This window comes from Megascapheus bottae, chromosome 20, assembly GCF_031878675.1.
Source record: "Megascapheus bottae isolate mThoBot1 chromosome 20, mThoBot2.hap1, whole genome shotgun sequence".
Taxonomy (NCBI): Eukaryota; Metazoa; Chordata; class Mammalia; order Rodentia; family Geomyidae; genus Megascapheus; species Megascapheus bottae.
Genome location: NC_143528.1, coordinates 20,280,394 through 20,308,370, shown reverse-complemented (window position 1 = coordinate 20,308,370; position 27,977 = coordinate 20,280,394). Strand labels below are relative to the sequence as shown.

At 38.3% G+C, this 27,977-nt stretch overlaps 1 protein-coding gene and 1 long non-coding RNA gene across 2 annotated transcripts; one reads left to right on the top strand and one right to left on the bottom strand.

The window, feature by feature from the left end:
• The first annotated feature begins 93 nt into the window (after positions 1–93).
• Positions 94–27,692, top strand: Primpol (primase and DNA directed polymerase). Its single transcript, XM_090353773.1, has 13 exons — positions 94–180; positions 4,121–4,345; positions 6,048–6,145; positions 8,781–8,910; positions 12,626–12,773; positions 16,421–16,708; positions 19,015–19,177; positions 20,904–20,992; positions 24,152–24,241; positions 24,317–24,425; positions 26,514–26,596; positions 26,694–26,740; positions 27,238–27,692. The coding sequence occupies exons 2-13, from the start codon at positions 4,166–4,168 to the stop codon at positions 27,487–27,489; spliced, it is 1,677 nt and encodes a 558-aa protein (XP_090209899.1). The 5' UTR covers positions 94–180; positions 4,121–4,165; the 3' UTR covers positions 27,490–27,692.
• Positions 11,370–13,245, bottom strand: LOC150049270 (uncharacterized). Its single transcript, XR_016538976.1, has 3 exons — positions 12,947–13,245; positions 12,606–12,750; positions 11,370–11,707 (listed from the first exon to the last, which is right to left on the bottom strand). It is a non-coding gene; the product is annotated as an uncharacterized LOC150049270 (long non-coding RNA).
• Positions 27,693–27,977: the final 285 nt, after the last annotated feature.

Here is a 27,977-nt window from a genome sequence, read left to right as displayed (position 1 = left end):
TCCTCAGTCACGCCTCCCATGCCGGCCCGCCTCCTGAAGGACGCCACGCCCCTCCAGGCACATCTTCCGGTTGCGGTCGCCCCGCCCCGAGCTGGCCCCGCCCCTGCGCCAGTTTTGAAGTCTGGATCCCGCCATTTGCTGAGGACGAACCAGCCTTCGCCCTGACCCTGCATTCTGGAGGTAAATTTAGGAAACGGGTCTTCAACAGGTTCGAAAACAGAGGGGCAAAGCCAGCTGAGCTCGGGGAGAAGAAGGAGACAGGCCTAGACCCGCAAATGACTTGAGGCCTTTCCTTGGGTTGTTTTAGTTTTCGGAGGTCTTGGTTCCTCCACTGGTTCCAGGGCTTCTTGGCGCCCTGTGCCCTTTGCAGACCCCCATGCAAGCTGTGAAGCCTTGTCGTAGGGCACTGAACCACACGCGCCACATCTCAAGAGTTCACAACGTTCTTTCAACAAATCACCCACTCCCTGACAGAGCTATCCTGGCCCCCAGGATATGAATAGGGGCTATATTCTGCCTATATGAATATACATAGCAATACATGAATCTGTGCTGACCCTGCTTTTACGTTTTCAGAAGATTGTCTTATTTTGTTCTTTAAACAACCCTTTTAAAGTAGGAATTCCAGCCCTGGAAGACAGTAAGTGATTTATTTCTAAAGGAGAACCATCCCAGAAATAAAGCTTCGACCATTTCTTTCCTTTTTTGGCCAGTCATGGGATTTGAACTCTGGGCCTGGGCGATGTCCCTGAGCTCTTCAGCTCAAGGCTACCGTCCTACCCCTTGAGCCACTTCCCTTCTATCCTTCCCTCTATCCTTCCCAAACTGAAGAGGAATGATAAGCAGTCCTTTTTCTTTTTTACTGAGATAAGACTGAGGAAGAGAGGTTCAGAGAAGAATGATCTAGTATGATGATAAGATCAATCAAGTCCTTCTAGCCATTTGCCTGTGCTTGTGCAAAACTTTCTTACCTAAATGATACTTTAGATAAAGCCTCAGCAAGTTTTTCCAGAGAATCTTTAGTTAGAGCAAAACAAATAGAGACAATGTCTTTTGACCTTGTCCTGTGATTTCTACAGGCAGCTCAGTACCCTTGGGCTTGCAGAAGTTGATGTGGGCCTTGAAGGAGAAGGACTCAGTAAAAGCATCTGTGGCCATCCATTTTAGAGAAACAGAAGCAAAAGAGGTCTGGTGAAGTGATCCAGGAACAGGGAGTAGTTACTGTTATTAACTTGGTGAGAAAGTTGAACAAGAAAAAAAATAGAATAGGGATTCTGAAAAGGAATTTAGAGTTCATGAGATAAGTTGTAGTATGAATTGAGTGATATTATGAATCATGAATGAGCATCTCTAGGAAAAGTTATCAAATAAGAGAACATTAGTCAATATTAGAACTAGAATATTTTTAGGAAACATATAATATATAATCTCAAGGTAGAGGGAGAAGTTGGCACTGGGAATATAAAGCACAGGACCCCTAATTCCAACTGCTCTTGGGAGCCAGGCACCAGTATCCTATCTGGCTAAGTCTGGGCATAAGCCCAGTTAAGCCAGGCTCCACAGATCTGAGTCAACACCTCCAGCCTTGTTTCCTCTTTTACAACTTACTGTAAAAGAAATAACCCTGGTCTTGTTTGTAACTAAACCACTGTTAGTAGTAAAATATGGCTAAATAACATTCTTTGTTTAAAAAAAAATAAGCAATAGATCTTTTCAAGACTACTCTTTTAAAATACAACAAATATTTTCCTTCAGTACTTGGAAGTTATTACCAAGAATGGTCTCTAAGTGAAAAGAAGCTTGGGTGTATGATTATCTAAAAGAACAGAACTCTTAACCCACCAAGAATTAAAAGCATTTTGAATATGGTAACCTTCTCCCAGATGGTAGGGATAAGGAATGTAATAGTTCCAAGCTAGAATGACACCTGCTATCCTTGTTTCCTTTTTTTTTTTTGGTCACTTAACCTTTTCCAGATAAAGACCCAGTTTTCTGACCCTCTCTTTCAAGCTGTAAGAACCCAGTGACATGATAGCATGACAGATACTGTGCTTTCCCCCATGCCATTGCTTTTCATGGTTTCCTTATGCTAGTGAATCTTCAAATGGTTTTTCATTGTATCTCATAACTTTCATATATTACACATTCCCATGATCATATGATTTTGGAATCACTATGTGTCAGTGTCCATGCAGCCATTCCTGTACCATTATTGGTTAAATGTAATGACTTATATATGATTTCTATTTTATTCACTAATCTATGTTGGAAGTCAAAAAGTTTAATAGAATGAAATCAGTTTCTCAGTTCGATTTATACATAGTGAATTTTTTATCTGTGAAACAAAGTAAACTCAGAATCTTTCTAGCACTAAAGAGTCATTGTACTTTGAATTGCCTAATCTATTTTAAAAATTGTTCCATTTCATCAGTCTAATGAAATGATACTCTTTTCCCAGGCATATCTGTTATGAAACTTTATATTGATATCTAGAATTATGTTTGCTTCTTGCTTTATAATTTTCACGTGGGTTAAATATAAGACAATAATCTTAAATTGCTTATGGTTGATGTTTAATTTGAGACTATAATGTCTTTTTTTTTCCTCTAAAAAGTAATGATATTCTTACTTTCTCCTAATATTTTAGGGTGACTATTTTTTTCCTTTCATTTTCCAGAGAATTTGTATTGCTCCAAAATTTTCTGATAAAGTTCAAGAGAAATGCATTGCCATGGGTAAAAGGAATTTACCCTCAAATAGTAAATATTCTTGTTTCACTTAACAGTAATACATCTGTTTTAAGTAAATTTATAAAGTAGATTATATTAATGAGGAGAGAAATAGTAAACAGTTACCTTTTTCTTGTAAAAACCAGCCCCAAATATACTAGTTTAAAAGACCCAATGAATTTATTTTTTTCTTAATTCTCTGGGTTGGCTGGGTAGTTCTCTAGGTTTGTCCCAGACTCCCTGAGGGTTACTCATGTATCAGATTCAGATGCTGACTGTGTAATGGCCTAACTCACATGTCTGACAGCTGGTACCAGCTGTTGGTTGGGAGGCTTTGGTTCTTGTCTATATGACCTTTCATCCTCTATTGGGCTAAAGTTATAGCAGGGCACTTGCCGGGCAGGACTCCACAATAGGTGGATCTGACACAAAACGTGTTAAATCTCTGCTTGTTTCACGTTTGTCAATGTAACATTGATCCAAGCAAGTCACATGGTCAAGCCCAAAGCTGATATGAGAGGGAGCTGGTATGGCATCTCTTGCTGGAAAAAATAGCAAAAGAAAAGTTTGTAAAGATATTTAATTGAAATTATGCTTTGAGGAGTTAACTTCCCTATTTAAAATTGTGTTGAGAATAAAGAGGAGAGGACATGGAGTTATGGCTCAAGTGGTAGAGTATCAGGTTTGAGCAAAAAAGCAAGCAAGGGCCGGGAGTTTGGCCTAGTGGTTAAAGTGCTTGCCTAGCATGCATGAAGACCAGGGTTCGATTCCTCCGTACCACAGACATAGAAAAAAGCCGGAAGTGGTGCTGAGGCTCAAGTGGTAGAGCTCTAGCCTTGAGAAAGTCCAAGGACAGTGCTCAGGCCCTGAGCTCAAGCCCAGGACTGGCAAAAAAAAAAAAAAAAAGAAAAAAAAAAAAAAAGCAAGCAAGGATGTGAAGCCCTGAGTTCAAGCCCTGCTTGAACAGGGGACAGAGAGATGTTTTCATAAAAGCATATAAATGATTCAGAAAGCACTTACATCTAATGAGGATTTATAGTTTATAAGACATATTCATATCTCATCACATTTATCCTCAGGGTACTGTACAAAGTTTTCAAGATGATTATTTTGCAGTTGATTAAAGCAAAATTCAGGGAGCTTCATTAACTTCGAATGGCCATAACACTATTAGGTGAAAGAGCTAGGATCTAAGGATCTGATGGTTATCCTCTTCAAGTTCTCTGGCAAAACATGAGGTGAATAAAGTATAAAGAAAACATTTATTTCTTATTTAATGTATATACACACATATATATTCTAAGAAATGAAGTTTGAAATTTATCAGACAAAACATGTTAATAAATAACTGTATGACCTTTTTGTTTGTCTATTTTAGTGGTAATTTATAGAAAGCTTACGTGATACTGGATTTATGCTCTCCATACTCGGAACCAATGATGAGAAAATGGGAAGCAAAACTGAAGCAAATCGAAGAACTAGCATCTCAGTATGAGAGAAAACCATTGTCCTCTGTCTATAGACCAAGGTTGTCCAAGCCAGAAGAACCACCTTCCATTTGGAAGCTATTTCATCGACAGAGTCAAGCTTTTGATTTTGTTAAAAGCTGTAAAGAGGTAATTGCCTTATTTTCAGGTTTTTTTTTTTTTCCTGTTGGGCAAGTGTAGGTAAAGATTTTTTGATCTATTATTGTCTTCATTTCAGACTATATGCTGTATCAAAATAGTTTTATGGGAATTTTATATCATATGCTTTGGGAAATACATCTCTTTAAATAATTATGATTAAATTTGTGTTCTTCCTCCTTTCCTTTTATTTTTCCGTCCTCTTTTTCTCCTTTTCTTTTCTTTTTACTATTGGGTTTTGAGCCCAAGGCCTTACACTTGCTATGCAAACATTCTAGAGATTCAGTAAGTGCTCTAGACACCAGTTATATTAATAATAAAAACTAATGACATATCTACTCCAAACTGGTTTCTAAACTCTACAGTACATTATGTGACACTATGTTGAGAGGGAAGATAACCATAAATATTGCCAGTACATTAAAAGAGAAGTGTTTAAGATTTGATAGAGATGTTCACTCAGATCTCATAAAAGTAGTTTAGTTCTGTATAAATCTATTCATGTATCAGAAATCAAAATACAGTTTCATTTGACCTTGGATTTTAAAATGAAATAACAGTATGCTTGCTGCTCCTGGTAGTAATAAGTCTATAAAATTTATCACAAAAAAGATTTTTAGTAGGATCAAACATTTTTCTCAGAAAAATGAAAGTAGGCTCAACAGCTAAGTAGAAGCAAAATAACATGTGTTATATGCATGCATAGATTAGAGGAGTTTGAACTCAGGGCCTTGCACTTGGTAGGCTGGCATAGAACCACTGAGGCACACATCTGGCCCTGGTTTTCACTGGTTAGTTTTCAGATAGGGGCTTGCTTCCTGTCAAGGTTCATGCTTGAAGTGAGATTTGCCTCTTTAGGCTTCCCATCATTGCTGAGGTCACAGACTTGCACCAACACATCTGGCTTCTCTCCATTGAGATGGAGTCTTACATTTTTTCTCCCTGAGTTATCTCTGAACTTCAGTCCTCCTTATCCTAGACTTCTACATAGCTTGAGATAGCCAGCATGTGCTAATATATACCCAGTTGGCAATTGAGAAGAGTTCACCTACGCTGGCCTCAAACCACAGTTTTCCCAATCTCAGCCTCCTTAGTAACTAGGATTGTAAGCATGACCCACTAGCCTCTGACTCAGAAAGAAGCAGCTTTAAATAATTCTGTCAAAAATATGTTCTCATATACATGTTGATAGATACTAGAGAGAAATTTAAAATTAATTGTAGCTCAAATAATTTGTAGTCATGTTTAGACAACTTCGAAAATTTATAAAGTGAACAAATGTCAATAATTTGGTTTTGGTTTTGTGTTTTAAGTTTTTGTAGTGCTAAGATTGGAACTCAGGGCCTTGAACTATCTGGGCAGGTACTTTACCACTTAGGCCCTGCTTCCTGCTGCTTATTTTGGACATGGAATCTCTGAGTCTTTTCTAAACTCAGGCGGCCTTGATCTGTGACTCTCTCTTCTCAGATATCAGCATCCTGAGTAGCTAGGACTTTCATTTTTGTTTCCACCAGCATTTGGCTTAAATGATTAGATTTTGCTGATGTAGATAGTTTCTTGTCTTGTTTTTAATATGTTTTTCATATTTTGGCTTCTGAAACCTCAAATGTTAACATTCTTTATGCACATCTTCTAGCCACAGTTGCATTTACATTTGCATGTATTTTTGAATATTATTTTCAATTTTATATAGGATGTTCATGTATTTGCTTTGGAATGCAAAGTAGGAGATGGACAGCGTATTTATGTTGTAACAAGTTATGCTCAACTTTGGTTTTACTACAAATTCCGGTAAGTAGTTTGTAACAGAATAGCAAATGAAGCTAAATTATATTTCCTTTAGTAATTTTAGTGAAATTATTTCAGGCTGAATTGACATTCACTTTAGTTACACCAACGTTATTAGTATTAAGTTCTGGAGTACCCCGTCATCGTTCTCTTGACCGGCATTGAGACACATACACACACACACACACACACACACACACACACACACACACACCACATACACACGGGGAATTTTGTGGTTTCTCCTTTTTTATTATATAAATATTATATTGTACTATTAATTATCAGTGAATGCTCACTGTTAATTATCTAATAAAGAAATAGGGGGTTTTTTGATTTATTTATTTTTTTATTTCCTGGGGCTTGAACTCTGGGTCTGGGCATGGTCCTTGAGCTTTTTTTGCTAAAGGCTATTGCTGTACCACTTGATTCACAGTGCCACTTCTGGATTTTTTTGAATACTTTATTGGAGATGAGAGTCTCATGGAGTTTCCTGCCCCAGCTGGCTTCCAACTACAATCCTCAGATCTCTGCCTCCAGAGTAGCTAGGATAACAGGCATGAGCCACTGGTACTCAGCTAAGAAATAGCTTTTATCTGAATAATTTATTCACTTATTCTTCAGATCTGGGTAATGTATGGAAAAGGACACTAAGTCAATATAGATAGCTTATACTGACTTAAAACATTTTAATTATAGTGCTTGATTATTTATGTTTATATGGATGGAGCACCAATTATAGGTGAGTTAAAATTTTAATACGATAGATGGTGTTTTATTGAAACTAAATTTCATCTTGAAACAGATATAGTGCTATTAAGAAATTGTGTATACACCTGTGTGTTTTGGGGTTTTGCATTTAGCAGCCTAAGCCTTTTTTTGCTCAAGGCTACCACTTGAGCCACAGCTCTACTTCCATTTTGGGGGTGGGGGAGTAATTTATTTATTTATTTTTGTTGTTGTTGTTGTTCTTTGTTTTATGTGGTCATGAGGAATTGAACCCAGAGCTTCATGTATGTAAGGTAAGCATACTTTTTTTTTTTTTTTGGCAGTCCTGGGCCTTGAGCTCAGGGCCTGAGCACTGTTCTTGGGCTTTCTCAAGGCTAGAACTCTACCACTTGAGCCACAGCACCACTTCTGGCTTTTTTCCATGTATGTGGTATTGAAGAATTGATCCCTGATCTTTCTGCATACTAGGCAAGCATTCTACCACTAAGCGAGACTCCGGACCTTTGGGGAGTAATTTATTTGGAGATAAGATCTCATGGACTTCCCTGCCTGGGCTGGCTTTGAACTATAATCTTTAGATCTCACCTTCCTGAGTAATTAGGCTTACAAGTGTAAGCCATGGGCTCCCAACTCTTTGTGTGTTTTGAATCCCTGTATGACCTAAGTCACATGAGGATCCAATTTCTCCCTACTTTTCCATCTTTAAGTTACTACAGACACTTATTTCTATGTTATGCCATCTGAACTTCACTTGGCATAAATTACTATTTATATTTTGAGTGCCTGTCTATTCTTGCTTTCTTTAATTTTAGTGATCTTTGAATAGTTCTACAAAGGGGCTTAATTCAATGTGTCAGTTGGTCATAGGGCTTGAATTCTGGGCCCAGTTGCTGTCTCTGAGCTCTTCAGCTCAAGGCTACTGCTCTACTCCTTGAGCCACAGCACTGCTTCTAGTTTTCTGGTGGTTAGTTGGAGATAAAAGTCTGGCTTTGAACCTCAATCCTCAGATCTCAGCCTCCTGAGTAGCTAGAATTACAAGCATGAGCCACGGCACCCGTCCTTACAAGGCATCTTGATCAGTGTTATCCCTTCCCTCATTCTCTCCTCCCATCTATCCTGAGTTACCTACTTCTGTTTTCATATATGTACATTGAGTATTATGGCAGCATTTACCCACCATTCCTCTTAGCATCTATTCTGATTAACCCATGCCAGCATTGTAAGTGAGCACTGGAAGTTTATTGAGGTCAGGTGATTCAGCATTTTTACTTAAAAAAAAATAATACAACTTTTAAGATATCTTCCTAATAAAATTATAAATTAAAAAATTCCCATGATGGGGCCGAGAGTTTGGCCTAGTGGTAGAGTGCTTGCCTAACATGCACAAAGGCCTGGGTTCAATTCCTTGGTACCACATACATAGAAAAAAGCCGGAAGTGGTGTTGAGGCCCAAGTGGTAGAGTTCTAGCCTTGAGAAAGTCCAAGGATAGTGCTCAGGCCCTGAGCTCAAGCCTGGGACTGCCAAAAAAAAAAAAAAAGGAAAAATTGTAATATCTCTAGTTACCACATACTACTTCAATTTGAGAAAGAACATTCTTTTCTCAAGCAAAATCTGTTTAATAATGATACTATCTGATAGAAATATTACACAATACCAAAGTCATTTCAGTAACACTATAGACTTTATTTTTCAGTTGATAATATTTGAGAATATGTTTGTTACATCATTTTTAATAGAACCTGTTGATACTGAGCTATACTTTTATTGTGGGATCTTTTTCACTATATCATGTCATAATTATATATGTAGGTAGGGCACAGTTAATACTGTACTTTGGACACAAGATCAATTCTGATTATTTAAAAGGTATAAGGTATAAATCTAACAGTCTTGAATTACTGAATTTAGGAAAACTCTTTTGCACTGTTATGAAGTTATTCCTGAAAATGCTGTGTGCAAGCTTTATTTTGATTTGGAGTTTAACAAGCCAGCCAATCCAGGAGCTAATGGGAAAAAAATGGTTGCATTACTCATAGAAGTAAGTGACACCCTTTCTTCATTCACTTTTCCATTGATTGATTCAGTGAACTCACTTTACATAATGTGTAGGGCCTGTGTTCCTCCTCTTTTTTCTCATTACTCTTGTGTGTATGTGTGTTTATGACAGTGTGTGTGTGTGTGTGTGTGTGTGTGTGTGTGTGTGTGTGTGCATGCGCGTGTGTATGCATATGCCTGTGGTATGTGTATGCCAGTCCTAGGGCTTGAATAGGGCCTGAGCACTGTCTCTGAGTTTTTTTGTTCAAGGCCAAGCACTCTGCCACTTAAGCCACAGCTCTGCTGCCAATATTGGGTGCTTAACTGAAGACAGGAGTTTCAGATTTCAGCCTTCTGGGTAGCTAGAATTACAGGTGTGAGCCACTGGAACCTGACTTGTAATTAAATTATGAAGAGAAATGAAAATTCAATTAAAGTCCATATATTTTATTAAAATATTATATGTTTCAAAAAAAATCCTTGAGGAAGATGACAGTTTGCAAATTCCATATGAATTCTCTTACTTTCAATTAACTGGCTGTGGTAAACATCAGGCAATTTTTTTCTTTTTTCTTTTTTTTTTTGCCAGTCCTGGGCTTGGGCTCAGAGCATGAGCACTGTCCTTGGACTTTCTCAAGGCTAGCACTCTACCACTTGAGCCTCAGCACCACTTCCGGCTTTTTTCTATGTGGTACCGAGGAATCGAACCCAGGTCTTCGTGAATGCTAAACAAGCACTCTACCACTAGGCCAAACTCCCGGCCCCAAACACCAGGTAATTTTTACCATAAAGTTTGCATACTGAGATCAAATTCAATGAAACTTTGTAAAAATTGGTATCAGGAATTAGTATTGGACAAAATTAGTATCAGCTGCCAGGAATTTTGTAGACTGAAATGAGATTCAGACAAGCAGAAGATGCAGTGTGCAGTAGGGATAATGGTCATACTTTCTTTAAAGCTCTGGGTCCACACAGCCAGCACGGGCAGTAAGAAGAGCAGTCTCCTTGTGTAGGTTCTCTGAGGCTTAGTAGGAATTAAGATAAAGAGATTTTCATTGTATTTAAATATGATGGTACAGTTAGCAAACAACTACCTTGTTTAGACACTAGATATATCTTTAATGAAATCAATGTAAGTATAAATCCTATTTATAATATACACTAATAAGTAAATGTGAGAAAATTCCTGAAGTTTACAATTTTTTCCCATAATTCATTACATCATCTTATCCAAACAATCCTTGAACAACTAATGTTTTGCAGCAGCAAAAGCTTGGAAAAAACTAGAAGCATAAGCTCAAAATTATACATTTAAAAATGTTTACTATGTTGATAGATTGTATTTGTATTGGTCACTGTTGAATGTATTTTATTCAATACAATTTTTTGTAAACATTTATGTTGAACTTAATTTTCTACTTTGTATACTATGTGCTTATAATTTAATAAGTACTTTTTGTCTTTTTGAGGAAGCATAAATTAGCTTTTATCTTTAAAATAACAGTTAATAAATAATTGGTTAGTAACAAATGGCTAGAATGTTAATGCTCTGGTCTAATTACTTAACTGATACATTACTTAACTTGATACATAAAGCCATTGCTAGCAATTGAGCTGAATTTCGTTTCTAATGAAGTTCTACTTAAAGTTTAACTTGGGAAAGAGGTTAGGAGAGTCTGATTAATTTTATTATCTAAAGGGTCACTAAATTCTCTGAAACTCCAAAGTTCAGACCTCCACTTTATTTATCAAAAAACTTTCAGCCTCTATTAAGTGTAGGTCGGTATGTTTGTATAATGGTGAGCCCAGAGAGGCATATTATCTGACTTATAGAACTTTTAATCTCATGAGGGTAATAAATCAGAATAGATTTAGCTTCATAGACAAGATCGGAAACTAAAGTTTAAACAAGATAGACACTTTGTAATAGCCAGTGTGGTTCCATTGTGTTAGGGAATAGGCTAGTTCTACCTTGGCTATTCCTAAAACATGTTATTTACATTGTACTCAATTCTCTTTTCTAGTCGATAGAAGTGAGAGATGGTAAGGGCACCCCACCTTTAAGCATATAACTTAAAAATGGAGTATGTTCCTTCTGTTCATTCCATTTGCTACATTAGTCCCATGGCTTTAAAAACTCTGGGAAAAACAGTCTTTATTCTGGGTGGCCTCCTATCTGGATAAAAATCAAGATTTTATTCCTGCAGAAAAAGGAAAGGACATATACTAGGAGATACCCTCTGTAGTACAGATAAAATATGTCAAAGGGACCTAAATTAGTATAAATTTGTAGCTAAGTACTACAAAGAGATAGAGCATATGGGGGGATTTGACATAGATGAGATTTTTTTTAACCTAGAAAGTGAGAATTTATTAAAGATATATTTTAATAATACAAAAGTGTTACTAAATACAATTTTAAGTGGCTAGTAAACACTCTTTGCCAATCTCAAGAGAACTTGGTAGTTATAATAGCTGTCCGTTGCAGATAGGAAGACTGTTCTGAGGGAAGGATTACTTGTCTGTCAGTACTTTGAAGCAGTTACATGTACCAGGCACTGTGCTAAGTCTTTAGTTTCATTTTTTTCTTAATGTTACATGATGCTGTTTTTCCCACTTATCAATTGAGGAATGGATGCTTTCTATTTAACCTGAATCAGAGAGCTGTGAATGGCAAAGCCAGAACTCTAGCCTGGCTCTGCGTGGCTCTGAATCTTGGGTATCTACCCATGCACCTCCTGTCTGCTGCCAGTGTCGATGTCATCCTGGTCACAAATTGGATCTTGGAGGTGGATATGGGCCTAAAAAAAAATGAGAGATTTTCTAATAGTCACAGCTACGAAACAGTGATATTAGTGACTTTATTTCATAGAAAATATTTAGAGTAGTGCTTAAGAAATATAAAGGAGGCTAATGTATGAATAATTTATCTTCTAGAAGGCTTCATAATTTGTCTTCTAGAAGGCTTCTTTAATCTTGAAAATTTAATCTTATGAGTGGAAAGACTTGGAAAAATCTTATTAAATGAAGTAAGCCGGACCCAAAGGAACATAGGCTCCATGGTTTCCTCATGTGTAATAATTAGTACACATCTAGGACTCTCCTAGCAGAGGATAACAATAGCTCAAAAGCTATGTACATATAAGGTCATATAGGATGAGACTAAACAAAATGAACTCTAGGATATGGCAATGAGAGGTTTATCTTTGTGATTATTGTTTTCAATGTACTATGTGCAGTTCTTTTCTCTTACGATTAATCTCATGTGGTTACTGTAGCTGACTTTGTTACCTGGTGTACTGTATATGCATTTATTTGTTTATCTGAAATAGAGAAGGGAAGGGGGGAAACAAGATGATTGGAAGGGGGTAGGGAGATAGAAAGGGGGACAAAAACATGAGAAGGGGTTCAATGTATGAGAAGTAATACACCCACCAACTGATGAATATAACTGTAACTCCTCTATACATTACCCCGACAGTACAATTTAAAAAATTAGTCTTATGAATTTTCAAATATAAACATGCAATAATTTAAAAACTAAACTCATTTCAATGTATAAGTCAGTTGGAAAGGTGGTTATATGATAAATATAGTTTTTAGTTTTAGTGGTTTTTTTTAAAAGTAAACTTACTTGTACAAAGATATTTGAATTTTTATCATAGAAATAAATTAAAAACTCAAGCCATAAGGTATTACCATGTTCTTTATGTTGACAGCATGTTTGTAAAGCACTTCAGGAGTTGTATAATGTTCACTGTTCAGCTGAAGATGTGTTCAACCTCGATTCTAGTACTGAGGAAAAATTTAGCCGCCATTTGATATTTCAACTCCATGATATAGCCTTTAAAGATAACATTCATGTTGGTAAGTTCACTGCCTTTCCAAAATCATAGAGTTACATTAGAAACTATACTCATGTCTTCCTATCTTCTTCACATTCTGTTAGTGCTCATCATTTTTATGATTGCTAATCTAGCCTTAACAAATGAAATACAACTTTTCACATATTCAGGACTTACCTTTAGCTTTCTACTTACTTTTCTATTACAGGAAGGTTCATCTCTCATTTGTGCCTCTTATCATATTGGGGTAGCTATGAATGTCCTGGTGTACTGGTTTCTGTTCCAACAGGATTCATTCAGGTTGTCTGGATCATTTCTTTCTTTCTTTTCATTTCTTCTCTTTCTTTCTTTCTTTTTTTTTTTTTTGGTCAGTCCTAGGGCTTGAACTCAGGGCCTGGACACTGTCCTTAGGCGTTCTCAAGGCTAAAGCTCTACCACTTGAGCAGACAGAATCCCCGATGAAAAGCCTATGTGTAAGCCTGATGGTGCTACTAGAGTACTTGTCTCAGAACTAGGCTTGTACACACATTAACCCCGGTACCTAATGAAACCAGTCCAGAGGGGAAACAACAAAATACGAACAGCCAAAGCAAGATTTCAGAGAAAGTGTTGACCAACCGGACATTGGACAAGTGCCTCCAGGTCTAAAGATCAGACAGTTGACTGAAGTTCAGGTACCTGTTTGGAGTAACAAGTATCTTAGTTTTACAACTATGTAGGGTAAAAAGTAGGAACCTATGTGCTGGATGAGGGTAATGCTAGGTCACTGTGATCTAGTGTGATTGTGTACCTAGAGCTCCTTATTTCCTTGTTTTTGGTTGGCTTAGCTGGACATTCCTTCTCTGCCTTCTCCTCTCATGCCTTAAGTAACTAGTAATTATAGGATAATTAGCCCTACAGACCCAGTAGCATGTTAAATAGAGTGTGAAAGCAGATTCCTAAGCAAGGCTTTTTTGATTCTTATTTATTCCCCCATGATATGCTCTGACTACTGGTCACAAGGCTAGAATCTGTGGCCTCAGATGAAGGAGAACTGGTAGTTTCTGTATACATATCTCCTGAAAGCAGATGACTTTCAGTTGGGACTTCAAACAGAATTCCATCATATAGTCAAAAATGACCTGTATGCTCAGCGAGAACATAAACAGAATATGGAAACATGAGTTTATGCTACTTCATGGAGCAGTGGATAGTCCAGAGGAGCCAGCATTAGAGACAGCTCTCATAAATAAGATATCCCCTAAGCTTTTCCTCCAAAATTATAAATGGCCAGAATTAGACACTAAGTAATCCAAATTCTCCCTTTCAGTCCCCTCCCTTGGTATATTTGTTGATGACATTGCAAGTTCCATTGTCAGCCTATCAGAAATGGGAATTGGGTTAAAAGAAGTCACAGAATTTGATTTGTAAACTACTTCTGCCAAATCATCTGACTTTTCTAGGATTGATTAGTTCTTTTGAATTAGCCATTGAGAGTTCCTGTCTAGTGAGAGGAGGTGATGAGGTTTAGAGTAGGGAAGGAGACGCTGGAGAAGATGGCTGGAGCCCGTATGTTAGTATATATGCTGGCTGACCATGGCCGCATGTCCTGCTCATGTTAGCTCTCCACTAACGGTCAGGCCTGACACCTCAGGACTATGTCTTTATCTTGGTTCTTTTCCTGTGTAGGATAAAGTTGATGGGAATTTAGGTTTCCAGGCATTAGTTACATCATTTAATGCTTATAAAGCTTTCTTATCTTTTGATGTCTTATTACTCAGTGTTTACCTTCTCTCCCTCACTCAAGAAAAGAAGAAGAAATAATCATGTCTGTATATCATTTTGATGTTTAATGTATTTATGTATGGTAGTGTTTATGTGCGTATCTATGTATCTATGTTACTTTTCTGAGATAGGTGCTGTGTATCGAAGTTAGTGTCAAACTTATAATCTTTCTGCCTCTGTCTCCCTAGTGCTGGGATTATAGAATGTGTCACCATGTCTGGCATATATTTATTGCTTTTTAAGCCACGGGAGCTGATCAGGTCGGTACACATGTAGAATTCTAGCACTCAAGAGTAGACAAGACGATTATGAGTTCAAGGCCAAACTAGGCTACATAGAAGAATGTTTATTTTTTTTTTAAAAGACAAGAAATTAGATTTATGTCTTTGAATACAAAAGTAATTAAATCTAATTTAGAGGAAGATTTTTTTATTATTATTATTTTTTGGTGGGTCATAGGGTTTGAATTCGGCCTGGGCACTGTCCCTGAACTCTTTAGTTCAAGGATACTGCCCTATCCCTGGGCCTGGGCGGTGTCCCTGAGCTCTTTAGCTCAAGGCTACCACCGTTCCTGTTTTCTAGAGGTTAATTAGAATCGCTTCTCGGCCTTTTGGCTAAGATCAAGTGTAGAGGTTAATTAGAGATAAGAGTCTCAGGTCCTTTTGTGTCTGGGCTGACTTGGAACCTTGGTCTCAGCCTCCTGAGCAGCTAGGCTTGCAGGTGTGAGCCAAGGCGCCTGGCTTAGAGGAAGATTTTTGAATATAGAGTGTGCATATGTTGTGATTTAAAGATTCAAGCATTTTGGTAAATAAAGTGATAAGTAAATCTAGTCTATTAAATTGGAGAAATTAAGGAAAGTTTTTCTTATATTATTTCATTTATACAGTATTATTATAAATAAAACAACAGTGAAATTATGACTTTGTTTTTGTGCTGTATGGTACAGTGAATTTAAAGAAGTTCTAGATTGTTAGATGAATTTTCATGATACAAATAGAACCACTGCTATTCAGAATGCATAGGTAAATCTAAATACAAAATGTATCTAATTGCTTTAGTTTGGACTTGAGGGCTGAGGCCACAGTTCATTTGTGACAGTGTGAGGAAGAAGGAGGATTGGCAGTGATCTTGGAGCTATGGCAGTCCGAAGTCTTAGGGCTTATGGTATGAGGAAAAGGAGAATGAGCTGCTGACAACTTGCCCATATCTTGACTACAGGATGGCATGTCAGAGCTTCTCAATATCCTGCCCATTATCCCCAAAGCATGTTCCCGCAGGCATCCTGTCACTGCTTAATCACTATTCTACTCTGTATCAATAAAATAATCAATCCTAGAAAAGTCATAGTATTATTCTACTTTATATTAATAACGTGAATACAAATATATGAATACCATAAGAAACAAATAATATTCTTTTTTTTTTTTTTTTTTTTTGCCAGTCCTAGGGCTTGAACTCAGGGCCAGGGCCCTATCCATGGATACTTTTTGTTCAAGGGCTAGTGCTCTGCCACTTGAGCCACAGTACCACTTTCAGCTTTTTCTGTGTATGTGATACTTAGGAATCGAACCCAGGGCTTTGTGCATACTAGGTGAGCACTCTACAACTAGGCTAGGCCCCCAGACCTCTACTTTGTATTAATAATTTTTAGTGATACATGTTAGGCACAGGCCAATATTAATGACATAGGAATGATTTGTTTACATGGCTCGTGGGAATTTGAAGCTAAAAGTTTGCCCAAAACAAAGAAAGGAAGTAGCAGAAGAGACACGCCACAGTTTATGGCAACAACTCAAAAAGTAATAAACAATAACAAGCCTTACTGTTGAGAGTAGATTTTGCCTAGGTTTTAGTTACGGTTCACTGAAGAGTTAGAGTGTCATCATGATGCCTGTCTTCCCTTAGGTAATTTTGTGAGAAAAATTTTGCAGCCTGCTCTTCACTTAATTGCCAAAGAAAATGATGATAGCATTCCAGAAACAATGGACCATGGCTTTTCCCAATTTTCTGAAGCACCATTAAAACAAGGAATTTCCTTTACAAAAATGTCCACAAATAAGGATAAAGGAAAGAGCTGGACATTGAATTCAGAGAAACTGGAGAAGATGGGGCCAGTTATGCAAAGTGATCCTGATCTTTCATTTTTAATTGTGAAGAATAACATGGGAGAAAATCATCTTTTTGTGGATCTAGGTAAATAACATTGAGTGCTAACTCTTAGACTGCCATATGCATTGTGTGTGTGTGTGTGTGTGTGTGTGTGTGAGAGAGAGAGAGAGAGAGAGAGAGAGAGAGAGAGAGAGAGAGAGAGAGAGAGAGAGAGAGAGAGAGAGAATGAGAGAGAATGAGAATGTACTGGGGCTTGAACTCAGGACCCTAAACTCTCATCTGACTAATCTGCTCAAAGCTGGCACTTTGCCATTTGAGTCACACCTCTACTTCTAGCTTTTTGCTGGTTAATTGGAAATAAAATCCTTTTAGATTTATCTTCCCAAGCTGGTTTGAACTTCAACCATAGCCTCCTAAAGTAAGTCAGGATTACCGGCATATCTACTGGCACCTGGCCAGTGGATGGGCCAGTCAATGCCTACTTGTTGTGCTTAGGTTCTTGCTGCAACAGTAGCAGAATATAGTTGGTAACCTCACATGCTAGGAATGGACTGCTAGGAATGGCTAGTTAGTAATAGAGGGGCCATCATGTCAGCTTTCCTGCTGATGACTTCTCTTCACCCAGCCGTGATGGGTTCTGACCTCTGAACAATCATGAGCCAGAATTAAGATAATTCTCACAGCTGGATAAGAGTGGTGTGCTGGTCTGGGTATGAATAGCATGTGCGTTAGGAATACAGGAGCATCCTTCTAAATGATAACTTTGCCCGATTAACATAATGTTGGCGCAGGTCAGATGAGCCTGCAGTGAGCTGGGGAAAATGTGTAACAGGAAGTTGACTCACACACAGCAGCGTTAGGCAATCAATATACTCCACTCCAGGACGAAAACCTCAAACAGAACATTTTCATGAGTCTGGCCTTGAAAGTGAGATTCCTGGATAGCAAGGAAATCGTCTGTAGTCTTAAAATAAATATTCCACCATGGTACCCAGATTTATCAGTGTATCAAAAGAGGCTGGGATAATCTGTGTTTTCCTTTCTTTACTTTTTGTGGTGGTATTAGGGGTACACTTCTCCTGCTGTGTGCCTGAGCTCCCGTCTACTTACGGGGTGCTTCTCATTGTCACTGGGGTCACAGGTGTACACAGCTTTTCTGTGGAGATGGAGTTTCTCATACTCTTCTACCTGGGCTGGCCTACCACCCACATCCTCCCACCTCACTTATGATGACAGGTGTATACCCAGCTACGGAGATAGAAGGAACTGAACTTTTCTTTCCAGTTGGCTTTGAACCTGATCCTTCTGTTCTCAGCTTCCCTTTGGTGTGTGCCAGTGGCTGGCTTTAGGCTAGTAATTCATTTTTTAAAATACTTTGAAAAAGGGCTGGGAGTTTGGCCTAGTGGTAGAGTGCTTGCCTAGCATGCACGAAGATCCGGGTTCGATTCCTCAGTACCACATACACAGAAAAAAGCCAGAAGTGGTGGTGAGGCTCAAGTGGTATTGAAAGCCTTGAGAAAGTCCAAGGACAGTGCTCAGGCCTTGATCTCAAGCCTCGGACTGCCAAAAAAAAAAAAATACTTTGAAAAACTCAATAAAGTCAATAGTACATGCAAGAAAACTTTTTTTTTTCATTTTTTTGGCAGTCCTGGGGCTTGAACTTAGGGCCTGAGCACTATCATTGGGCTTTCTCACAAATAGAGCTCTACCACTTGAGCCACAGCACCATTTCTGGCCTTTTTTATGTATGTGGTAGTGAGGAATCGAACCCGGGTTTTTGTGCATGCCAGGCAAGCACTCTACCACTAAGCCAAACTCCCAGCTGCAAGAACATTTTTCAATAAAAAAAATTGTTTTTGACTGAGACTGGGACTCAAACTTAGTATCTGATACTTGCTTTTTGCTCATTGGCTGGCATTCTGTGGTCTAAGCCACACCTCTAACCATAAAAACCATCATTGAAGTATAGGAGTATAAGATGGGATTTGTGACTGAATTACAACAAATTTGTCACTGTTACTATTATGACCCAGACAAATATCTCCTCCATGCCCTTCTCAGGCAGTGACCTCCTCCCCCACAGTTCTGTTTCTTTACCCCAATAGAGAAAAGCAGCTCTCACAGCCAGGAGCCACCTGGTTCTGTTACTAGGCCTAGGTCTTGTCACAAGCTGGTCTGGCTTGTTTGGTTTTCAAACCTCAGTCTTGTTTGGTTTTCTTATTTGTTTTCAATTGGAGAGTTTTCCTAAAATCATTTAATTTGCTATTTCTAGATATGGCATTTATTTTAATTCTTTCTCACCAAAATTCTATAGGAAAGTCATTTAAGATGTGCTGACTATAAGAGCAGTCACAGAAAACAAGCATTTTTTAAACTAAATTTTGATGTAGGAGTATATACAAGAAACAGAAACTTTCGTCTGTATAAATCATCAAAACTAGGCAAGTCTGTGGCTTTGGAGGTTGCTGAAGACAACAGATTTTTTCCTAAACAACCAAAAAATGTTTCTGAAGAAAATCAGTATTTCCTCTCTTCCTTGGTCAGCAATGTCAGGTGCGTATACCAGAATTAAATCATCACACATTCATAAATATTTGTTAGAGTAAATGGCATTGTGTATTGCTAAAATCTGAAATGTATGAATCCATTTCCCCTCAAAGTTCTTAAAATTATCTTTTCCATTAACTAAAAATAATAATAAGCACTATTTTTAACTTACATACTTTCCAGTGTTTCTAAACTCATTAGCACTTCTATTAAGAAGAAAATAGTACTGCATTCAATCCCTAGCATTAGCCCCTCAAACCGAAACATTTTTTATTTTATTTTATTGTCAGGTTAATGTATAGAGAGGTCACAGTTACATTCGTCAGGTAATGGGTGCATTAGTTCTTGGGAACCTTGATTCCCCTTCTTATGTTTTTGTCCCCCTTTCCCTCTCCCAACCCCATCGCAATCATCTTGTCAGTCATTGGACTTGAAATTTGGGCTTGGGCCCTGTCCCTGAGCTCTTCAGCTCAAGGTTACCGCCCTACCCCAGGAGCCACAGTGCTACTTAAAGCAATTTTTTGTGTGTGTGTGTGTGTGGCATAGCTCATATGGTTGTTACCTGTTTTTTATATCATGAATATTTACCAAGCAAATAGTTTTCCAGCATTTCATTGTAAGTAAAGCTTTCAATGCTTAATACTTTCATATCATAGAGACATACTTAATTTATTATCAGGTCAGTTGTTGCACAACTAGGTTTCTATGTTTTGATCAGGTTTAAAAAGTTTGAAAGTCTTCATTTATTCCCCTTTTTTTCTGCTATTGCAATTTTGTGAGCTCAGTGAATACAAGGTAGTAGACTAAGTTGTCTTTAACTTGCTGTCATTTTTTTCCCTTTATCTTCCTCAAAAATTCAACCATAAAAGCTAATTTTAAGAATAAGCCTGGTAGCCAGATGTGGTGACTCACACCTGTAATCCTAGCTACTCAGGAGGCTGAGATCTAAGGATCAAAGCCAGCCCGGGCACTAAAGTCCATGAGACTGTTACCTCCAATTAACCACCAGAAGACTGGAAGTGGTGCTGTGGCTCAAGGGGTAAGGTGGTAGCCTTATGCTGAAGAGCTCAGGGACAATGCCCAGGCCCATAGTTCAAGTTCCATGACCAACAACAACAAAAAATAATAATAAACCTGGGTCAGGAGTTTGGCCTAGTGGTAGAGTGCTTGCCTACCATGCAGAAAAAAAAAAAAAAAAAGAAAAAAGGAAAGCCCAAGGACAGTGCCCAGGTCCTAAGTTCAAGCCCCAGGACTGGCAAAAGAAAATAAAAAATATTCTTCACTTGTGTTTCATGTGTCCAAGTAAATGCCAGATATTACCTAGAAATCAACTTAACTTCTCTTTCAGGTAATTGTAATCACTTTCCCCTGGTTCTTTTATCCCTCTTTTCTTTTTCATGTCTTTCTATTACCCATACTTGTAAAGTTATTACAACAGACATTTCAAAGGCTCTTTGCTTTTGAGGACTGGAATTATATTTCCTATTCTTTCATCCAACTTTCAGTACTTTGATTCCTTCTGTATGTGAGGAAAGTATTTGAAACAATCACCAACCTTAAAAACAACTTATGTTCTCTATTTTAAAAGTTGTACTGTTTTTATTTTTTAAATACAATAAAACTTTTTGTGGGTGACTGGACATAATAATGGAACTACTTAGAATTCAATTTCTTCTCTGTTCTGCCATTTAAATTCTAATGTTACTTTATATCTTTTATATACTTTCTTTAGATTCTCAGATACTTTAAGAATTCTTACATGTGACACACCCCAGAAGACAGGGAAGAGAAGTGGGCATTTTAACAGTACCAGTACTTCAGGTAATTTTAAGAAAACAATTTCTATCAAACTTTAAGAAAATAAAAATCTGTCTTGCATTTAAACTCTAAACTTTATCTTTTTTATTTTTTGCCAGTCCTGGCTTGAGCTCAAGGCCTGAGCATTGTCCTTGGGCTTTCTCAAGGCTTGAGCTCTACCACTGGAGCCACAACACCACTAGTGGCTTTTTCTATGTATGTGGTATCAAGGAATCAAACCTAGGTCGTTGTGCATGCCAGGCAAGTACTCTACCACTAGGCCAAACTCCTGGCCTCTAAACTCTAAACTTTAAATACCCATACATAGTCATCATTTAAAACCACTTCTAGGTTTCTACCCAAAATGGGAACTGTGAGAAATAAAGGTATTTATTAAAATATTATTCACTAATTTTCATTTTATGATATTTAAAACATAAAAGCAAATGCAGATGTGATACTCGCTGGACACTATGTTGAACATGAACTATACAAGTTGTGGGAGGAACAGAAGGAACAAGTGGAGTGAGGGAAGGGGTGACCCTTTTCAGAAAGAAATGTACTCTTATCTGACTGACTTAGGGAACTGGTACCCCTCTGTATACCACCTTTATAATAACAATTAAATACAAACATAAGCCAGCCACTAATGGCTCACACCTGTAATCCTAGCTACTCAGGAAGCTGAGATCTGAGGATCTCAGTCCAAAGCCAGCCCAGGCAGGAAAGTCGTGAAACTAATCTCCAATAAACTACTCAGAAAAAGCTGGAAGTGGCATTTGGCTCAAGAGGTAGAGTGCCAGCCTTGAGCACAGAGAGGCTCAGGGCAGCACCTAAGCCCTAACTTTAAGCCCTAGGAGAGGGAAAAAAATACTTCAAATTGTTTATATCAGCATGCATGTAAAATTGCACATTCTCTTTCATTTTTCTTTCCAGTGAGAAACAGGTAACCACTACAGCAGTTTCCTACTGAGTCCATTGAGCGTTCCTGAATTCCAGGGTACAGAGTACTCTTAATGGCTGCAGATCATGGACAGCTTTATTGTAATTTACTCATTACTATGCTTAAAAACATTTAGGTTTTTTTCCCCTAGGATTATATTTTGGTATGTCATTATAATACAGAAAAACTGAAAGCAAACCTACATGAATACTGTGAAACTATCTTGGAGCCAGGATTATTAATTTAAATTAGTAAAGCCTATATAATATAAGTGACATCCATATGGTATTGATATAAAACTAGAATTTAAAATGTTATGTATGGTGCTAGTGATATAGCTTAGAGGTAGAGTACTTGCCTAGACTGTGTAATACCAAATTAAGGTCTGTAGCATAGCCAACACTACACACTGGGATCACAGACTCATTAAAATATAGTTAGCATTTTCTTTTTTATTACTGTTATCTTTAAGTGGTCATATAGAGGGTTTCAATTCAACATGTTAGTTTGTCTTCCCTTCCATGACCTCATCTTCCAAATCCACCCATCCTCTCAAGTTATATGCTTCCCTTCTCATATATATATATGTATATATACATATATATATACATATATATATATATATGAGAGACTGTATTCACTCACTACTCACCATTCATTTTTGCTGACATTGGTTTTTTTTTTTTGTTTCTTTTTTTTCCTGGGTCATAGAGCTTGTACTCGGCCTGGGCACTCTCTCTGAGCTCTTCAGCTCAAGGCTATGCCCTATCTCTGGCCCAAGGTGTTGTCCTTGAGCTCTTCAGCTCAAGGCTACTGCTCTACCCTTTGAGCCTCAGCGCCACCTCCATTTTCTGGTGGCTAAATGGAGATAAGAGTCTCACTGACTTCTGTGCTCCAGTTGGCTTTGAATCACGATCCTCATATCTCAGCCTTCAGAGTAGCTAGGATTACAGGTGTGAGCCACAAGCACATGGCTGGCTACTTTTTGTGGTTTGGAAAATGTTCTATTGTGCCTGAGTTTGGATGTGAGATCTTGTTTATTTTGACTCCTCAAGACTAAGAGTGATCTTATCTGCTGTTGAGATTCTGGGAAGTAAATTTATTCTCAAGAAGAGAATGCCAAGGCTGAGGTTGAAAGCTAAAGCAGCCTGAGACAAGACCCAGGCTTAGCTGATAAGAGTCAGGTGGTTCCTGGTTGGAGAGCTGCTTTTCTCTGTCAGGGTGAAGAAAGTTGCAGTAATCTCAAAGGCTTTTCATAAAAACTAGTTAAACATCTGACATGAGGATTGAATTTTACCTGCTTGCTTGTAAAGTAGTAAACTGATTGAACAACTGACTGAAAGGCAAATTACAAGGAAAAATAGAAAAGCTGTATGGATCTTTAACTGTACTTGCTAGTCCAATAGCCCCTCCTCTCTCATAGCTCAGCATGCTCTCCTCCTAGGCAACACATGCCCATTTGGAAAAGGCAGTAATTGGCCTCGGCCTGCCTTCACCTTGAGATGACACTCCTTTGGGGCAGTTACATCCATATAGGGGAGCAAGATCCTTTTATAGTGACCTTGACGTCTTGGCAGTTTTAAGACCCCTTGGCAATGGCTTTAAGACCACTTGGGCAATGACTATAAATCCTACTGCCATGATGAAGCCCCTGGTCCACACGTCCACACCTAGGTTCCCCCCCCCCCCCAGTCTGTAGGGTATATAGGTCACCTCAAACAATAGCCAGCACTTCTCATTTTGTGTAAAGGGGTCTTGCTGGTCCCTTTGCTGGCAATAAACCTTTTCTTTGTTCTTTTGTGCCTGGATAGTCTTCGTGGTTTTCTGGCAGTCTAACAGTACTAAATAACTGTCGGGGTCCTTCGTCCCCGGTCCCTCTCGACTAGTAGGAGGGATGGTGAAAAACAAGCCCCGACCAGGACAAGCCACGAGAGGAGAGGGCCCACTGTCCTCCTGCACTCAGCCTTCCTTCCCCAGAGCACGAACAGAGACACCACGCAGCTTCATCAAGGCAGGAAAATCTCTCTTCCCCCCAAAACCCCCTCCTCCTTATATTGGGTGCGGGAGCCTATCATCACAACAGGTAGGCAGGATAAAGAGGTCCACTTGTTTACCCCTACTGTAGGTCTCAGCAGAAAGCTATTAAACATGGCCTCACTCGGCCCCCAACAAATAACAATTTAATGAAAACTTCTTAGCTTTTACTTGTTTTCATTTATGAACAGTTCTCTCTGTTGCAGTGGAAACACTGGAAGGTTTTCAGTATTCACCATATCCCGAAGTTGATCAGTTTGTTCTCTCGTTGGTGAACAGAAATGACATTAAAGGAGGTAAAGCTAATCAATTCTCTACTCACTATTACCAGAAAGAGTAACAATCCCTTTAGAATTTTCTTTGCATTTTAGGAATTCGGCGTTGGAACTACTTTTTCCCAGAGGAATTACTGGTTTATGATATTTGCAAGTACCGTTGGTGTGAAAACATTGGGCGAGCCCACAAGAGTAATAATATCATGTAGGTATCATGCAGTAATGTTTATTGATGAGTTGTATATATTTAGCCAATGTTATATATTTTAAATGTAACTGTGTGTGTGTGTGTATGTGTGTGTATTGGTGGTACTGGGGCTTGAAATCATGGCCTGGGTGCTATTCTGATGGGTTTTTTTTTTGAGCCACAGCTCCACTTCTGGCTTTTTGCTGTTAATTGGAAGATACAGAGTCTTATCAACTTTCCTAGGCTGGTTTTGAACTATGATCCTCAGTTCTCAGCCTCCTGAAGAGCTGGATTACAGGCATGAGGAACTGATGTAAAATTTATAACCTGTAAACAAAATTCAGATGTAAAATTTCCTTTGCTTTTGTAATTGTTATGCCCAAGTCCCAGGATGACCACCAAGAGACCACCGAGAGTCAGACCTTCTGAAATGCAAAGCAAGTTTACATAAACAACAAGACAGTTGCTGCTTCAGAATGGGGGTGCTTTTTTAGCTCTTCAGTAATAAATTGAATTAAATTTATATATATTATACTTGGCTATTTTATGATATTTGATTTGACTTTGTTCTTACATTGCTAGTACATAGGAGCTTTGTTTGACCTTCAGGAAGACAGAAATAAGCAGATGAAAAGAAATGATGGAAAGGGCTGCCTCTCCTTTTCTCTGTATGGAATTAACATTGAGCAGATTTGGCCAAGCAGGAAACTCCTCAGTATCATGTAGAGGGTGTGGTGATGCTTGCTTGTTCAGGATGAAACCTGATATTGATGGGAACCATTATCTGTTGACTGCTCACTTTATATGCCAGACCTTGTTTTAAAGATTTCCCTTGAAGTACAAATAAAACTGGAAAAAGAATTTTAAATAATAGGAGGATATGGTAGAATAAGGATAAAATAGAAACCTGAGCCTCTGGAGTACCTAAGATTACAGGCAAGAACCACTGTACTTGGCTTGTAATATAACCTTTTAAAATTACAAATTTCCCTCTAAAGAACTCATTTAAGGGTTGAGCGTGGCTTGGGTGGTAGAGATAGGAAGATTGACGTTCCAGGCCCAACTCAGAAAGTTCATATCTTACACCTCTAATTCCAACATCTTGGAAGATCAGAGTAAAGAGGATTGAGCTATAATCCTGGCCCAGGCAAATATCGGATCCTATCAGAAAAATGAAGTGGAAGGGCTGGAGGTGTGACTCAAGTGGTGGAGGACTGCTCAGCATACTGTCGAAACAAAACAGAACCCAAAAGGTCACTTTGGCTGCACTTCACACAACTTAGTATGTAGTTATTTTCAGTTTTATTCAGGTCTAAATATTTTCTGATTTCCATTTCTATTAGAGGCATTGGTTATTTAAAAATGGCTTTAATTTCTAAATGATGGCTTTCTTTATATTCATTTTCAAAAACTGTCCTGTGGTCAGAGAATGTGTTTGCATAGATATAAACAGATACTTTTCAATTTGGTAAAGTTCACAAAGCCTGCATGGAGTCAATTTTAGTGGTTTATGATCACAGAAAGCTACCCCTGTGAATGGTAGTCAGAATCGATTTGCTAGCTGCTTTGTTATTGTTCCTTCTATTTTCTGCTTCATCACTGAACTTTTCTGGTGGGTACTTGATCTATAAATTACCAAGCATACTTTTTTTTTTTTTTGCCAGTCCTGGGCTTGAGCTCAGGGCCTGAGCATTGTCCTTGGACTTTCTCAAGACTAGATAGAGCTCTACCACGTTTCAGCACCACTTCCAGCTTTTTTCTATGTATGTGGTACCGAGGAATCGAACCTGGGTCTTCGTGCATGCTAGGCAACCACTCTACCACTAGGCCAAACTCCCGGCCCCCCAAGCATACTTTTTAAAAAGCCCTGAGGCTAGTGGGAGGGATGCTGGTAGCTATTGCATCTTCTGTGGGGATCCTAGTCATTTTACCCATGGTTTGTGATATATTTTAGCAACCAGTTTATTTTGGTTGGTGTGTATCTATCTACTCTTGGATTTTCCTCCATCTTTAAGTCCTAGGTACATTCTTTATAGACAAAAATGAACTAAATTTTGTTTCTATCGGGTATGAAACATTAACACTTCCTTTTCTTTATACATATAGGATTCTGGTTGATCTGAAAAATGAAGTTTGGTATCAAAAATGTCATGACCCTGTATGTAAAGCAGTAAACTTCAAATCTGACTGTAAGTTCTTAATTTTTACATCTACCACAAAGTAAAAAGTGAGACAATTAGATATCTAGATGTAATAGTTTTGTTTTTCTTTTCTTCTCTGATCCAGGCTTTCCATTGCCTGCAGAAGTCAGTCTCCAGTTCCTTTTCAAAGAAGTAAGTGTTGCTTTTTGCCTTTCTCTTTCCAAACTCATTTCTGGCACAGTAGTATAAATGAACTATGAGCACGATCTAGCTGAGTCTAGATAGTTCAGATAATATCTGACTATACTGCTCTGGCTGGCGTCTAATTAATGAGGTACTTGTCACAGCCTCCCACGTGCAGAGGCTTCAGGCACATGCTACCCTGCTTGACCAGACAGCATCTAAACACCCAGCAGTCCCTGTTACCAACCTGCCAGAAAGAAAGGAAAGAAAAAAAAGGAAAGAAAGAAAATTATTTTTCTGCCAAATAACTGACAGCAATTTCAAATGTGGAGTTTCACATGGTGCCTGCCTGGCAGACAGTATTCATCTACAATATTCATGAAATGAATATTACATTTCATTTCATGAATATTCCTTTCAGTGTAAACTGTATGGTCAAATCACTGACTAAATATCCTTCATCTTCCTATCCTACTGGTCCCTTCCCCTTCCTGACTGAAATAAAGGAAGAAGAGGTTATAGCAGATGACACAGGCAACAAGAGACCCAGGACTCCTCACGCGGCGCCACCCAGTAAGCTAGCTGCAGCAGGTGTATCTCTTGATGCTGACTGGGGCATTGGCAGTGATGAAGCTTACTTGTTACAAGCGGCTGAAGATGCTGAACTAGCTGACATTGCAGAGAACAGTCTTCTCAGTTACAACAGTGCAGGGGATGAAATTTCTGATGAACTGATTATAGAAGTCTTACAAGAGTAGCTAACTATGCACAATACTTCCATAACTAGACTGTCATTTGCCTGAAGTCTGTGACTTGTCATAACATCATCAAATAGAGTTCGGTTTGAGCTTAGTGGCATAGAAATTGCTGAGCATATATAAGGTTCTGGGTTCAATCCCTAGAACTAAAAAACAAAAACAAAAAAACAATCTCCCCATTAAATTATACTAACTTATCATTAAACCTGATTATATCAACAAAATTTTATTACTGTTTTATAGTGTTTCTTAAATAAACCAGTTTGTGTATTTAAACTCTTCAAAGGTCTCTGAATTAACTAAAATTAAAATTAGTCTACATTTACATCTGTTTAATTTTACAAATTTATAGGTTAAAGTTCCTATGTGGGGACAGTTAAGATGAGGTGTCAGGTGGACAGTGTCAGTGGCTCATTCCTGTAATCCTAGCTACTTAGGAGGCCCCACACGTGGGCTGGAAGTACAGTTGTGGCTCCAGTGGTAGAATA

Bases quoted from the DNA above. Each gene is read 5' to 3' on its own strand.
- Primpol (XM_090353773.1), top strand. From the start codon at position 4,166: ATGATGAGAAAATGGGAAGCAAAACTGAAGCAAATCGAAGAACTAGCA. The intron at 4,346-6,047 runs GTAATTGCCTTA...AATTTTATATAG, and splicing joins TTGTTAAAAGCTGTAAAGAG to GATGTTCATGTATTTGCTTT. The intron at 26,597-26,693 runs GTAAGTTCTTAA...TCTCTGATCCAG, and splicing joins AGTAAACTTCAAATCTGACT to GCTTTCCATTGCCTGCAGAA.